The sequence below is a fragment of the Agrilus planipennis genome, unplaced genomic scaffold (assembly GCF_000699045.2).
Source record: "Agrilus planipennis isolate EAB-ADULT unplaced genomic scaffold, Apla_2.0 scaffold158, whole genome shotgun sequence".
Taxonomy (NCBI): Eukaryota; Metazoa; Arthropoda; class Insecta; order Coleoptera; family Buprestidae; genus Agrilus; species Agrilus planipennis.
Window position 1 is genome coordinate 313980 of NW_020438924.1, and position 16038 is coordinate 330017.

Below are 16038 nucleotides of genomic sequence, written 5' to 3' on the forward strand. Positions count from 1 at the left end.
GCATAATTTATAACATAATTACAGGTCGATTGTGACAGGGTGTGATGGTAACTTTTAGCGGTGGTAGTGGCCCGATTCTTGGTTGACAGTTCACTATCCAATTGGTATAGTCATTACAATATTATTGTTTTATAAAACTACCATTCGGATATATCGCACAGTTTAATAAGGGTGTCATAATTGTGGAAAACAAAAAAGATATATTCTAGTGGACGCACTGCAAACAACTTACTTTAATATTTCCAAAAATTCTGATCTATTTTTAAAAAGCTTTCTAACGATATCCCACGAGAATGTTTTTCCTAAATATTCCGATTTAATTTGTATAAATGCCTGGCAAGTAATTAAATATTTCTGTAATTCCTAGTTTTTTGGTGTTTTCTTGACATTTATTTTATTTTGTTATCATATATATAAATACTAATTCAATTATATATTCCGAATAGGTCAATCTAATAAAAAGCGTTTGATTACATGAAAATTAATTGGAAAAATACGAGAAAAGGTTTTTCATTGCTTTATTAACTGCGTATCTGCAATAAATTGAGACTGTTGAGATGGTAATTTTGTAATAATTAACCCTGCCCATTTAATAATAGCATTATATTGATTTACACATTTCTCATTACTTAAGAAATAATTTGATTAGTTTAATTGAGAAACTGATTTATCGCTTTTTCGTTTTCATTCGATTGCTAGCTCCTTTCAAATTCAAATGCTCGTCCATGGAAATTAGCCATTAAGAAGCAGACAAACAACAATAAAATTAATGCAGCCTTTATTACGGCAATAATAGTGATAATGATTTATCATAATTGTAATTCAACTACAGTCGCGTAGCGTACGTTATCGTTGTCACCAAACGTCACACTTTATTTTTATTCCGACGAAAAGCTTTAAGCGATTGCATTAAAATTTTAAATGACCTTATTTAACCAGGGAAAATCGACAATATACTTAAAAAAATAAAATCATTTTATTTCTTTTCAATTCGAGTGTGACTCGCGTCACTAAAATTCAACGTATGATCGCTTGAGTTTCCTTTATACTGGTACCTTTTTTGGTACGGAGCCTTTGATACTGTACGACGTATACTGTTTCAAATGTTACCAGTGTGCGGCGCCCCTGGTTCAGAAATTTCTACCGATGGAAGGAGGAGATGAAGGGGTTCATGGAGGCATGCTCCTCGTACCTCGTGCACGTTCGTATGTCTGCTGCCCGTGATTTACCGACGTTTATAAGACTATACGTATGCAACAGGTAAATGGCCTCCGGGATGTATCACATATTTATTCATTGCTCATAAGTACCTCTGGATTATTTATTCTTTACTTTTAATTCTATTTGCTAACCGCCCGACCGTAGACTTAGTATAATGTTGAAGGATCTACGTGGAGTTATTTAATACGAAGCAGCAGGATTTTAAATTATAACGATATAACTCGAGAAGACCCAAATAAATTATTAGAAGAACTAGCTCAGCCTAATTATAGCAATCTCCCATATCGTAATCTAAGCCCAAGTAAATTCATACGCCAATCTTCTCTCAACACTTTTAACACGTCAAAAAATTGGTGATTTTTAACGAAAAATTCCGATCTAACGACAATAACCTAAACATCCAGGGCATGACGTTTAGTTTCACTCTTTTATTAAAAGTTTTAATCGTCTGCAATATCCAAAATATCCTATCACAAATTTCCTTTATTAGAAACCTGCCTACGCTATCAATTTTTCTGCTTTAGATTATGCATCAACAAATGAAAAGCCTACAGACGTCTCTGCTGACTTCACTATTACTGAATTACCACTCTACTATTTTAAATAAAAAAAGGACTTCATTTTTATGCACCACCTTCCTTCAATTAAATATGGTAATAATGCATTTGAGTGTTACTGAGAATTTAAATTGCTCTAAATTTCCAACATTAAATGCAGGCAACAAACAAAGTACAAGTACCTACCTACATTAAAAAGAATAAAACTAGAATTGCTTTGCGGTGCAATACGTTGCAGTTTCGTTCATTAACATTGCTGTATCGCTCGTTAAAAATTAAAAATATACCGACTAATGTATGCAAATTTGTGTTTGTTTTTGTCCGAGCACTCCTCGCTTGTCTCAACCACTTTATGCTCGCATAAATTAAATGCCACTTTTCAATACACACAACCGCGAACCGCCGATATGCAATGTACAGTCGGTATTCACAATATTGAGCATTCTAACTCGAATAAAAATACTGTTTATACAATAAACAAAACACTAGATTTTTTAGATAATAAAATCTGTTTCATACACCAAGTACATACATATATTTAAAACGAAAAATTGCCAGGTGTTAAAAAACTTACCTTTTCGGAAAGGGCCATACATCACAGAAAAACTTACCATTTGATATGTGAATGCAAACAATCTGTTTAAAGTTGGCCCTTCAAAAGAGAAAGAGGAAAAAGGGAACAAGTGAAAGAAAGCACAACTGTCAACCGTTCGATCTGGAAACCTTAATATCAGCGATCCCTAGCATACAACTACATTCATACGCAATACACATATTTGTAATGGTTGTTAATTGTTCCCTTTATATTTTGGAGAGTTTAATAAAAGAGAATTAAGGAATCAAATGTTGCGATATCGTGTTCAGAGTTTTTTGTATGGTTTATACATTCCTTGTTCCTGTTACCATACATGTATAATGTGTGCATAGCCATTATACGTTGCTTATTGTTAATAGCTGGGTATAATAGGGTCCGATCAAGAACCTGTCTGGGTTACAACAACGATCGATGTTATCGTTTCGAAGTTTACGACTTCTCCAAGTAAAAAAATTCATTAACAACTAGATACCTAAAATTTGCTGACATTTTTGCAGTAAAATGTTGCACTATTAAAAGAGAAATAGTACACATAATAATTGACACTAGTAGTGCACTTGGAAATAAAAATTGAAACATGAAAATATTAATAGTACTAATACGTCGATCTAAAGTTAAGAGTAAATACAAATGAGTAACTGGGTGCGTAAAGATGTAGACGTGGTGGGCTAGTTAAACAAACGGTATATATGAGCGTTTGTGCTTACCCCCCTGGGGGTACCGTGGCGACGGCAGTGTCCGGTACGCGCGCTCTTTACTCTGCTCCCCCAGAGGGTCGACCAATTATCCGGCTGCCCGTGGAGAGACCGACTCCACGCTGGCGCACCTCACCGCAGAAGGAATGTATTTTAAATACTTGTAATACATACGTGTATCGATATATACTTCTTTTTAAACAAGCTCATATAATAAACAGTCGATACAGGATGATACATATTTTTGCGTTTTTCGATTCACGATTCATCTTTGAATAAAATGCAAAATTAAAAACTTATTAAACGGAATGAACATATCGAAATAAAATTTCAAATTCATGCAACTAAATTGATTTCGAAACATTTGAGTCAAGCAGTCTTTATCTAAATTTAATTGCATTGAATAGGCCAGACAGCGTTACAAAACGTGGCACTCCAGTTATACTAATAAATGCAATTTTTTAATTTTAATGTCTTTTTAGTTAAAAAGATCAAAAAGTAACAATCAGCAAAAGGGGCATATGCTTTTAATTTAGCAAGTATTGTATAAAATAAAATCGTTTTCTTTTTATTTACCTTGATGTACTTTAATATTAATATTTAAGTCATTTGCTATATCCAAATGCAGACAACGTATCGCCATCTAGTTGCTACCGAAGTAATTAATAAACGTTCTCAAGAGGTATAAAACCTAGCTGTAATATTTAAGTACAGGCAGTATACCGCCATCTAGTTGCTACTGAAGTACTTAATAAACTTAATAAACGTTCTCAATAGCTAAAAAACTATTTAAAATGTGCCTGTACGCTAGTTAAAAGAAACTTTAGTATTTTCAACTTTTCCAATTAATATATTCATATTTGCAGACCTCCAAAGAAGCACGTTTCAAAAATAACCACTTAAAAAATGCAAAAGTAACTGGCACTTACCTCTGTGTCGATCTTTTTGAATTCCTCGTCCTCTTCGTCAATTTCGAAATAAAGTTCGGCAGTGGTGATTGATACCATTCCGTTGGCAACTACTCCGGGCGCAATTAGCTTAGCTTTGGTGCTGATATTTACTGGACCTGCCAAAAAACAAACAATTACACTTCAGACATTCGCAGTTCACAACATCAAAGCATAACACGAATGTCGAACATGTGTTTGTTATTCCATTCTCTTGAGATCGTAGGTCAAAACACTCACCCGTTAGATCCGTGTCCAACTCCCTATCATCTGACATGAGTTCCGCATCATCCATCAAGTCAGTTGATTGTTGCATTTGTTGTTGTTGCTGTTGTTGGTTTCTAGTGGCTGCCAATTGGGAGTGAAATTCTTCTTGAGCCTGTAAACAAAACCAAATTTTGAAATCTAGGCTCAATATTACATAAAGGTGAATAGATTTACCTGAAGAATAGCATCCTCCGGCGCTCCATGTTCAATTGCTGCTTTAAGGGTAGCTTCAGGGTGCGTTGAACCCAAAGGATTGTGAACAAATCTTTTTCTACGCCGTGCATCATCTTCCCAAGCATCGAGTTTCCAAAATTCATTTAGTCTGCAAGGGATTAACAATTTATTGCGTTAAACAATTAAAAATGTGTCATAAAACAATAACTAAGATCTATCAGAAAACAAAAAATAATATCGAAAGTTAATTAACTTACTGGGCAGCCACTGGATCCATGTATCCCCACGCTCCGTGTTTATTCGACATAATATTACGAACTTTTTCTAAAAGTTTACTGGCAATTACATTGTCCCTTCTTCTAGCAGCAGTTATTAGATGATCACACATTCTTTCTTCTTCTTTTCTATCCAGTAAGGTTTGAGCACATTGAGACTAAAATAAACAATAAATTTAATTTAACATGCAAAGACCAACATTTTAAAAGAAAAACATAGTTTTTCAATTTTTAGCATTAATTTTTACTAGTTTTTATAGTAAGCCATATCATAATAGTCAAAATACATACAAAATACTGAATCCTCTTACCTCAAAATCGGCATGTTTCAGAACGTCGTCAGCTCTCATCCTGTTTAGTATGAACTCAGCCTCATTGGCAACTCTTACTATATGATCTTTCATAGCATGTGAAAGAAGCCGTCCTTCGTTGATTAGTTCTATAAATGCAAGTCCTGCGTGCTTCTGTAGCGAATTTTGCCATTCTTGAGAGCACAGCAACATTACTAATTCGACCACCGAAGTACTGTTCTTGAAGGTTGTTAAACCCTTTCCTTCCATAAGCAGTTCCTGACCGTGTGAACCGACTAATGTTTTGGATAGGAATGGAGCAAAGTCGACCATTATTTCGCGCAGAAGAGGACAAACTGACCCCAATGCCATTTCCAACTTTTGTGTCAAAGATGCTTCGCGAGACGGTGTTGGAACTGAGATGTGGTCTACAACCAGATTATTCATTGTCAAATCTTCAGCTCGAACGTGACTAGATGTTTGGATTATATTTTCAGGGACTCGAACCACCGAGATGTTGGAATGAGGTTTATCACCTCGCTGTTCCATTGTTTGAATATTACCCTCGATATCTACATGACCATGGGACGCATTACGAACATTCCGCGGATCTTCTTTACTGGGAGTATCTGAATCTTCTTCATTTAGATTAATATCTGTCCAGTTTTCATCGTTCGTTTTATTATCTTCAATTTCCAAACTGGGCTCTACGTTGTTAGTTTCAGATGATTGCACTGATCGCGTTTCTTCGACTGAATCAATGCTCTAATGAAAAGAAGGTTTTTTTTACATTCATATTAAATAATAAGGAGTGAGCTTTGTATTGTATTTTTGGGTATATAAGTGACCTTTTCTGTACATATCTTATTTACTTCTCAGGTTAACATACTGTTTTATTGTGTTCGTGAATTAACGTTTGTAAAAAATATATTATATAATAAGAATTGTCTCAACATAATTACTGCATTAAATTTTCTCAAAGAATTGCACTTCTATACATTCTACGGAGCATGCCGTTAATTATTATACAATGCAAACACACACATGACAGTAAAAAGAACCTGAAAGTAACTATACACACAAGAACTAACTAAAACTTGTATTCTGCTATCAGCTTATTCTCATTTAGACATCGGCATTACAATTGTATATAAACGCGGTAAGATTGTGTCAGTTAAAAAACACTGAAGGGAATACAAGTTTCCTTTTTATGAACAAGAAACATGAACGTGATGAGTACAATTTCAAGTATTATAGGATGCTAGAATAATGTGGTTTAATTTAATAATATTTACAAAAACTGTACTTAAAACGATCAGGTTTAATAGCGGAAATTACCTTCCGAGCACGAATATTTTCGTGAGTTCGAACATGCTTCGTTCCTTCCAGAGAATAATCTACAGTTACAGAGTACCCACGTCCGAGAGAGGGCCGCTGCCTAGAGCTAACCTGTTAAGAGCGTGCCCAGTGCATGTTAGTAATATGTTAGTAACCATAAATAAGTCAAGTATTCGTAGCGTATATTAATTATTAAAAACATACTACCGTTTAATTATTTTATTACTCTTTGTGAAACACTCCAAAAATAAAACAAAACTGTCATTTAAATGTAAATTTTCAAACACTCAAAAGAAAATTAGTCAAACGGTTTACATTATCTTTTTTATTTTAGCAAATACTTTTAAGTTAACCCCCCCCACTTTAGAAAACGATATTTTGTACAGTATAAAAAAATAACGATAATTAATATTATAAAAGAACTTTTTATGTACATAAAATACAAGTTAATTTTTTCTGATCAAAGTTAAATGTATAAATTTTAATTCATTATTTATGTAGAAAGTCTAATGAAACACCAACATGCAACAGATTTACGATAAGATGCAGTATTAGAATAAATTATGGATAGTTATCAGGCAAATGCCACACACGCATGCTTTTGTTGTTGTAACAAATATAATTAGCAAATTATCGTAAAAATACATTTTAGTATCTTATGGTTCAATGAAATACACAAACCTTTATTGAGGGAGGACCAGAGTCAAGTTCGTGGTCTTGTAATGTTGCGGAAGTGTTTTCTTCCATTACATAAGCAGTGATTACTTCATAATCTACCTCTTCCTGAGGCGATCTTGACGCTAAAACCACAAAAAACAAAACGTTGTAACCAACTGTATAGATTGGGTTATTTTTATGCAGTTGCTACATTTTGTAAGCTGCCAATCTTTTTTCAATGTGCTGAACATAAAAATAAAAGCTAAATAAAGACATCCAGTAAAAAAAGGATAAAAAGGTTCGTACCAGAGCGAAAACAAAATAATTGCCGAAGAAAAAGTGACATGCAGTGCATCAACATTGATAAACCACAAAAAACGGTAATTATATGACGCATTCTGGAAAAATCTATAAATGAAAAAAGAATATCGGGGGAGTGAGTGCATCACTATAATCACAATTTTGATCATCATTCCGAGAGAAAGGCAATTCTTTTTACCTTGATCTGAGACAGCTGCGTTTCTGTGGTACCGGTGATCGTATTTATGATGGTTGTAGTTATGGTGGTGGGAATGGTTGTGATTATTGTTATGATTGTTATAATAGTGTTTGGTATAGGAGTGACGGTATCGTACCGCGTAATTATGATGCGCGGTAGCGTTGGGGTGGGAACCTGGGAGAAATTGGGGATAGACGTGGTGCGACCATTGAGGGAAGAGTGGTCTCGTGCTGCCCTCTAAGTTAAACCACAAAGAAACGCATTAATTACACGTACACTTAGGAATACAAGCATAACTTTTTCCAACGTAAAAAAAGTAAAATAGAAGTAGATATACTTTGATGTAACTGTCAAGGCGATACTGTAACTATTTATATTATTTTTTACATTTTAACAAATAAATGCAGTGGAAGAAGGTCTGTTAACAGTCATGTGTTGCAAAGTTTCCTACCCTTTAGATTAAAAATAAATACGAAAAGGTCAATTACGAGGTTTACATCCGCGCAAGGGTACCATGGTACAGAAACATACACAATTTATTGAAAACTAAAACTACAATCATCATTGTAGTTTTCCAATATAGTTTATTTAATCTTCTAAAATCTATATTTTCACACGTCTAGCTTTAATATAGTCAGAAATGAGAAAATAAATGTCTGGCACAACTCCAGAAAAATATCTTAAAAGATGTCATTAAAATTAAAAAGAAATATATTTTTTCTTACGTTAGTTTATACGTGCAAATTATTAGAATATACAGACTACAAGTAATTATAATTCAACATATTTATTCTAAGGACGAAAATTAATGGAATATTTTAATGACTGCAGAAAAAAAAAATATGACAAACCTAAAAGAAAAACGTATCGATCAATTACCGGGATGTAATAATTCATAGAATTTATAATCTAATACTGCAGTGCAACGTGAATGTGATGCATGAAAAAATGATAATGTGTTCAAAAACAAAATGTATCAAAAGCTGTTTCATGTTGCTTTAAGCTATCTGACCTGACGATTTTAAATATTTTATACCATGTAAACCTTGTTGGGTGATATTTATCATAAAAAAAATAAGAAATATTTATTGCCCTTTAATATTTCGCATTAATAGAGGTCCTCCTTACTGAACATGAATACCTTTGTGTTTAACTAAATTTTTATAATAATAATTGTAATTTACTTACCTTGAGGACTTTCCGAGCGATGAGAAGTACCGTTACTTCTTATGGCAGGTGGAGGCGAAGGTGCACGAATAGATACGGGAGGTTCTAAAATGTCTCTATACTTAGAAACCATAAGAACCGAGATAAAATAAACAATGGCTAATGAAAGGAATTGAGCTTGTTTCGTTTCTTCCTGAAATTAAAGCGAAAAGATAATGTAATTACACATACAAAGTAACCGATGATACAACATTAATTTTATTTGTAACTTACCACATCTCTATATATCACTGCCCTTAACCGATTGACATCCATGTCTTGAAGTAACTTTTCAGGATCTTTTACAGGACTAGATTGACTCGATAAACTATCACTTACATTCTGAAACAAAACACAAATTAATTATGTTTAAAATTTATTACTTACAATAACTCAAAGAGGAAATTCGAAACTTACCTTTGGTGAATTTTGCGACTGTCCCCCTCTTATAAACGATTGTAAGTGGGATGCCTTATGGTTCGAATCCAGAGGGGCAGCGTGTGGACGGCTTCGCTCTTTACATTCCAAACAATTCCGGACAGCACAAGTGCATACCTAATTAAATAAAAATTTCCTTCAATACTATTCATACTTTTAAATTTGCATCTAAGGAAACATTAATAATATGTGCCTACCAATCTTAGACACTGACGTAAAATACCGCCGCTTGACATGTTTTTTTCCGCTTCCAACTCGGCAAAGTTAAGAGAACTAGCAAAAATAAGTACATCAGCCATATTCACTAATCTTTGTAAAAAAGATACGGCAACTTCTATGGGCATTCCCTGAGTTGGCTCTATCACATCCAATTCACTCTGAAATAGTAAACAGTAATATAAAATATATTTCACTTAACATCTGAGCTTATTCTGAATTAATCGAGTTAGTATTATAATATAATTACAATATTAATCTGTAGTACTCGAAAAACAGACTAAGATTAACAAATTAATTATTATACACCACATTAATTTGAAACTGTTGTTGTCTAAGATTAGTTAATTATGATAAAACTTACGTTTGGCGACGTGGCGGAGGCGAGAAGTGGCAGGAGTCCCCCGCAAGCTATTATTAGGTTGTCAGCCAGCTGAGAAATCAGATGGACTGTGTTTACCACGAATATTGCATTCTCGCTACTGTTGACAAAATCAAGGACTGATTTGGTAGAATGGCTTCTCCATACTTGGATGTCAGTTTCAAGAGAGAAAAGAACATCGGCCAACAGTCGCTGGTGGATATACGACCATTTAAACTCCGGTATCCGGAATGGGGGACGAGAGGGGCCTGGACTGAACATCGGTCTCGGTTGATTTCCATTGGATTTTAACCGTTTTGAATCGACTATTTAAATATAAGCTATAATTATGGACTGTCAATAACAACAGTTGATGTAAGGAAATATCTTTTAGTGTAATTTCCACTTAAATATTTGAAGATACCAAGAAATAAGTATATCTACTTTTCTCAAAAAGTATTCAAAGACGAAGTTATTTCCTTTAAAGATATCATAAATAAAAGTACTTACCAAAATGTTGGGGATCCACTTGAGTGGACGTCGATGCACTTCGTGGCCTTTTTTGTGGCGATTCTTGATGTAATTTATCCCCAGGTGCATTTTCAGAATTTGATGGTAAACTAATGCGTCGCTTGATCTCTTCGACTTGTTGCTTCCTTTTCGGCGATTCGTCGGCTTGTTTTTGAGGTGACGAAACAACGTCTATTTGTTTATTAATATTATTGTTATTATTTTGATTCGGCACAGCACTATTTTCACTCGATATTTTGATGAGCGCGTGGTTGTTCGGATCACAGATTTGAGAAATTGTAGGAATATTATCTACCGATGGCACATCACCCGTCGCTTCCTCCGCTGTGGTAGCGACATTTTCTTTGTCTTTAGCTTCTACTTCGGTAACGATAGTTTCGGTTTGGGTTTGTGAAGTGTTTTCTAGACTAGAAATATTATTGGACGGCTCTGGTTCCACTAGCACAGCACTTTTTTCATTAATTGGCACAGTTTGAACATCAATTTGATTTTGTGTTTCAACATTGTTATCTTCTTTAGATTTATTATCAGGGGCGCAGTTTTCCGAATGATTGTCTGTTTCTCCGAGAACGGTTTCTAACGGCTTAGAAACCTCGTTTTCAGTTTCAACTTCTTGAGGGTTATCATCTTCTTTGCGTTCGTTCAATTCAGTAGGGGTGAGATACCTTTCGGAAGCGTCGCTGTCAGGAACTTCCTTTTCTGGACTGGGTATTTCAAGACTTACAGTTCGTGGAGATGACTCAGATGGCGATTTTTCTACCAGAACTGCTGATGGGTCTTCCTTCTCTTCTATTTCTTCTGGTCTTTTCTCAGTTCCGCTAATTGTACACACTACTTCTTTAATTGCTTCAACAATTTCCTGGTCTTGAATCACTGGAGATGATCTGGAATGTTGCAAGTCCAATGCAACTTCCTCTATATGTTTCTCTAAAAGTTCTTCCGACCTGCTGATTATTTCTTGTACAATGTGTTCTGAAATTTTAAAATAACAATGCATACTAAAAAATGATTAAGGTAGTAACCATTTACCTAAAACCTTGACCTTAATTTAAATGCTAATTTTTTTTCTTCTTGGATATACAAAATACGAACGCGATCTAATAAAACAACCAATTTCTCCTTAAATTAGATTATTCTAACCTCTTAAGATTAAAGTTTTATAAAACGATAACAAACTTGTATGACGGGAAAAATGGGTTGCTCATAGTAAGTTAAACAAACAAATATCTTTAATATGCCTTACCAACAATTTCAGTCTTTGGATCCTTGTCAGGATCCTTATGGGGACTTTCCAAACTTGTACTACTCCTACTGTTGATTCCGTTACATACGGGTGACAAAGGATCGACCGGTTCCTCTACATCTTCAATTATTTGTGATTTTAAGGGCGAATCTTGGGAGTAGGGCGATTCTTTACCGATTTTAACATCACTATACAAATCACTCGTCCTTGAATCTAACGAGACACCTTCACTATCGTCGTGTTTTGTCAAGTAAGAAGCGGGACTGCCATCTGACATGGGCGAACTTAAGTCACAATGACAGCCTAAATCTTGCTTTTCGGGTTCAATTTCGCGTACTTGCGTTGCTGTTTGGTACCAATGATCCTCTCCTTGATGATGGTAGCCATTGGGAAGGGCGTGTGCAGCAATCTGTTGTTGTTCCCAGCCCGAAATTGTACTAATAGGACGCTGTTGGCGCACCATTGGATCAGTAATATTATCCGTTCTTTGACGTTCATATTGTTCATACATTTGGGCAAATTGAAGCTTAAATTCTTCATAAGAAACCTAAAAAAAATGTTAATATTCATTCATAAGATGTAATAAACTTTCAATTGTTACACCCTGAATAATAAATTACCAAAAGCGTACCTTCGAATGTACAATTGCTAATGTATCGACCCATACTCTCCAGCCTCCGTATTCGTATTTTATGGCATGATGTAGTAACATGCGAAACAGGGAGTAAACCATATCTGAAATTTTCTGCTCTTCCGAATTCTTTGGGTGTATATACGCCATGGCGATGAGCCATTCCTGCCAAACGGACATTTGTAATACAGTTCGTCTGTTTTCACGATTACTGTTACATAGCAGGGTCATATCCGATAAAAACAACTTTTTTACTTCCAAAAGATGATCAGTTTGTTTCGATTGTCGTATAAGAGTGGCTACTACTTTCAGAATCACTGCAAAAAATATAAATTTAAAGGTTTATGTTCAGTGATATAATTACTTTTCATTTCAAAGATAAATAAATTTTGTGTTTTTAACATACACTTATTAGCTACTGAATTATCTGAAACGTTTTTGAATACATAGTTATAACATTAAATTAAAAAAAAAACAACTAAGTTATCCGAATGTTTACCTTATTAAATAACTACAGTAAGTGGAAAAACGTCCCTGTGCTAGCGGGCAATACCCAATTTTCTTCGTATGTACCTTTCGTTTGATACACTTACGATTATATAATACTTACTTGGATTTTCTAAACGGAAATGCGACTCAGGCTCCGCGTGCCTTGTGTACAATATTTGTTGACTAATGTGTTCCGTCATTATTTCATACAGAACATTATACGTTGGCAATGTAAGAGTATTTTCATTAAGAAGTAGACGTTCGGCAAGCAGCGTATACAAATTGAAAGGACTCATTACGTCGTACTTTCTTTTATGAGTGCTTCGACTTAAGAAAAATCCGAGCAGTTTGAGTGCCTGCAGTCGAATCAGTTGACTCTCAGATGCGAGCAGTTTGAAAATTGTTCTAACACCTTGTTTGCAATCAAACGCTGGCACCATTGATGATGGATGCTCTGACATCAAAGATATTAACATTTGGAGGACGTCGTGTAAATTCTCGTCCTTGAAAGATAATAATATCATGGTATACTTATTATAAAATTTTAAATTGTAATTAAAAGTAAAAAAGCCTCTAACTTCTAATTCTCTTTTGGATAATAATAAAAAAAGCACATGTTAGAATATTAAGAATTAATTGTGCACATACGTAAGTATAAGTATAAATAGTTTCAGAAATTAAACTACCTCTTATACAAAATATTTTGAAAAGCAAAGTTGAAACCTACTTCATGTATTGTGGTAAGATAATTTAAGACGCTCTGCAGTTCGTCATCTTTGACCCCATTGCCGATCATAATAAGTTGCTTTAAAAAAAGCAAAATATATGCTCTTATTGCGAGAATATCCTTTTGACCAGGTCTCGGCCCATCTAAAGAACAATTTAATTTGTACTTATTAAAATTATTACAAATCTTCGTAAATTTACCTAAACCTTTGGGCGCTATTCCACTCTTAGCCCTAGGGTTTACCACCCAGTAGTAATATTTCAATGTGTGTACCGTTTGTAGAACAGTTGACACCCTTCTCACGTTCGAGTAAATTTGCGTGTCGCTTAGGAACTCGGTTGCCAAGTACGAGTACAATTTCATCTGTACGGGTGCGGGGGTGTAGATCCATAGAGCGGGGTTGAAAAGTACGTGATCCAACAGCTGCCAGGTCAGGAACGAGAAGCAGAACAACTGAATCAAAATGAATCTAGCTGTTCCCTGCACTTACCCCTTTGATCGTTTTTAACAATAGATTACGAATTTAAAAAAAGACACGCAAAAAGAGTAACGTATAAGTTCTTAAAGTCGTTATCTAACTTACAGCAATTATATAATAATTCGTTCCGAATCTTATATAGAAACATATCCCTTTATTGTAATATTAAAATTATTTCGATCTCAACCTAAACACTCTTAAGATAAAAGAAGCGTCTAAACTCAACAAAATATAACACTTAATCATTTTTCTATTATTTCTGTAACCATTATGTACTTCTTCTTATAATTAAAAATTTTGAAGAAAAATAAAAGTTTGCAAAACTTTAGAATATCTTAATACAAAAGAAAACAAGCATATAAGTAGATTAAACGACATTTAGGAACTTGTGTAACAACAATAATTAAAAAACGATAATAATAAAGACAGCGCCATGCAAAGAAAAAGTAAGTACAGGGCTGCGGTGATTGTGGCAAAGGGTTGAAAAATTTGTGCAAGAAGCAAACTGATGTATGGCGATATTTATAAAAGAACGGCAAGGGAAATATTGTCATTTTTTTCACAAAATAACGAACTTAAGATATTATTCATTGGTTGTATACATAATTGTGCTCATACTCATGCACATGTTCATATAAAAGAATATATTATAGTAAGTATGAGGTACGATTATGCTAAATAAACTGAAGTTGTAACTTTTAATTCAAGCGCATAACAATAATAAATACATAAGCGACAATGTGAGATGTAAAAAGAAATTCATGCTATTTAAACAGAAGCACAATGAATATGTTTTCATAAAATGTAATTCGAAAAGATAAAACAGCGCTTGATATGCCTCACAAAATTGTTTAATAAAAATGTGGTTCATAATTTTATTATCTTAAATATATAAAAATAAGGCAGACTATGTGATCTTTCATTGATTTATTATCATCTTTTTGAATAGTGAATTGTATTTTTGTTTAACCCTTTGTTATTAAAAATGGAGGGCGGATAAGCCCAACCACTACTTTTACGGATTTCGTTACAATTATGTGACAATTAATGCCTCTTAACAAAACTAGAATATGCATAACTTGTAAATTGTGAAGCAGTCAACAAAAACAAAGTATAACAGCAAAAATCATTCTGCTTAGACTGGTGCCGTCAGTTTGCTTAGCCATTAATCGCCTTAAATATAAAAACAACTTAAATTTTATGAATAACTTACCTGCTTCATGAGCAGCTCGCTGTTAGCAGTTAAGCAGGTAACAAGGTATTTGGTTAAATTTAAAAATGAGCCAAGCACATCAACGGTAAGATGATCTCTCGACGATCTTTGCAACATGAAACTTATCACAAGAAATCCGCGGTTTTGTATCATGTGTTGTTGAACCGTTTGCGAAGTTTCTACCAATTCACATATGAAACCCAACAATTTTGAGCTGAAACACAATTAACATTTCTTTTATAGTAAGTATTAATATTAAACCATCTATTGATATAGTAATGTTTAAAAAATTTTAATTATGTATTATTAATGTATATTTGTTATTACAAATCAAAATTAGCATCAGGGAAAAACAAATATGCTGATCAAAGATATAAATTCAGAAATGAAAAAACGCCTTTTTTTATTACTAACTGGTATTTAACTAGAATGTAATCCAATAAATTTGACGAGCCTAAATGTAATAAGATAAATAAATCAAATCTTACCACAAAGTGGGATCTCGTTTGGAATCTGTGGAATCGTTACACTCATAAGGCATGTCCAATTGAGAGAATAATGGAAAGAGGACTTGAATTCCGCCAATTGAATTAAGAGTGCTATGGATGGAATGTGTTATCACAGCTTTCACATCCTGCACAAAATGATCGAAATAAGATAAAGGCTTTGCTGTTTTAACAAATAAGAAAAACCATTATATTTATCTACGAATTGCGAACGTTTTGACTTTTCAACTATAATGTAAATGGGTACAAAGTTGTAATAAAATATATATTTTGATAAATAAAAAGAAAAATATACAAAAAGCAGTTTAAAATTGTAAAATAATCCTTGTTTTTTTGTNAAAAAAAAAAAAAAAAAAGTTAAGTACTATTCAACTCATCAAATCAGACGGTTAAATGAGTTCAAATTACAGCAATGTAGAGTTACAAATGACCTAGTTTTTATAAAACCTTTACTTCACTTATTATTGACACATGAATAAGTTAC

The 16038-nt window shown here is 33.8% G+C and overlaps 1 protein-coding gene across 9 annotated transcripts in view; it reads right to left on the reverse strand.

The window, feature by feature from the left end:
* Positions 1–16038, reverse strand: part of LOC108740195 (neurobeachin) — a 234135-nt gene that overhangs the window by 96474 nt on the left and 121623 nt on the right. For 4 of the 9 annotated variants that reach the window (XM_018474416.1, XM_018474424.2, XM_018474419.2 and 1 more), the window contains exons 12-32: positions 15537–15682; positions 15049–15262; positions 13558–13810; positions 13358–13500; positions 12752–13133; positions 12142–12458; positions 11511–12057; positions 10247–11239; positions 9740–10062; positions 9357–9536; positions 9139–9276; positions 8956–9063; positions 8704–8875; positions 7516–7752; positions 7041–7159; positions 6360–6470; positions 5043–5786; positions 4714–4889; positions 4457–4604; positions 4256–4394; positions 3998–4134 (exon numbers count right to left, since the gene is read on the reverse strand). In XM_018474416.1, the coding sequence (XP_018329918.1) occupies positions 3998–4134; positions 4256–4394; positions 4457–4604; positions 4714–4889; positions 5043–5786; positions 6360–6470; positions 7041–7159; positions 7516–7752; positions 8704–8875; positions 8956–9063; positions 9139–9276; positions 9357–9536; positions 9740–10062; positions 10247–11239; positions 11511–12057; positions 12142–12458; positions 12752–13133; positions 13358–13500; positions 13558–13810; positions 15049–15262; positions 15537–15682 (5727 nt within the window). The remainder of the gene's footprint in view (positions 1–3997; positions 4135–4255; positions 4395–4456; positions 4605–4713; positions 4890–5042; positions 5787–6359; positions 6471–7040; positions 7160–7515; positions 7753–8703; positions 8876–8955; positions 9064–9138; positions 9277–9356; positions 9537–9739; positions 10063–10246; positions 11240–11510; positions 12058–12141; positions 12459–12751; positions 13134–13357; positions 13501–13557; positions 13811–15048; positions 15263–15536; positions 15683–16038) is intronic. The other 5 variants (XM_018474421.2, XM_018474420.2, XM_018474417.2 and 2 more) reach the window with 3 other exon arrangements.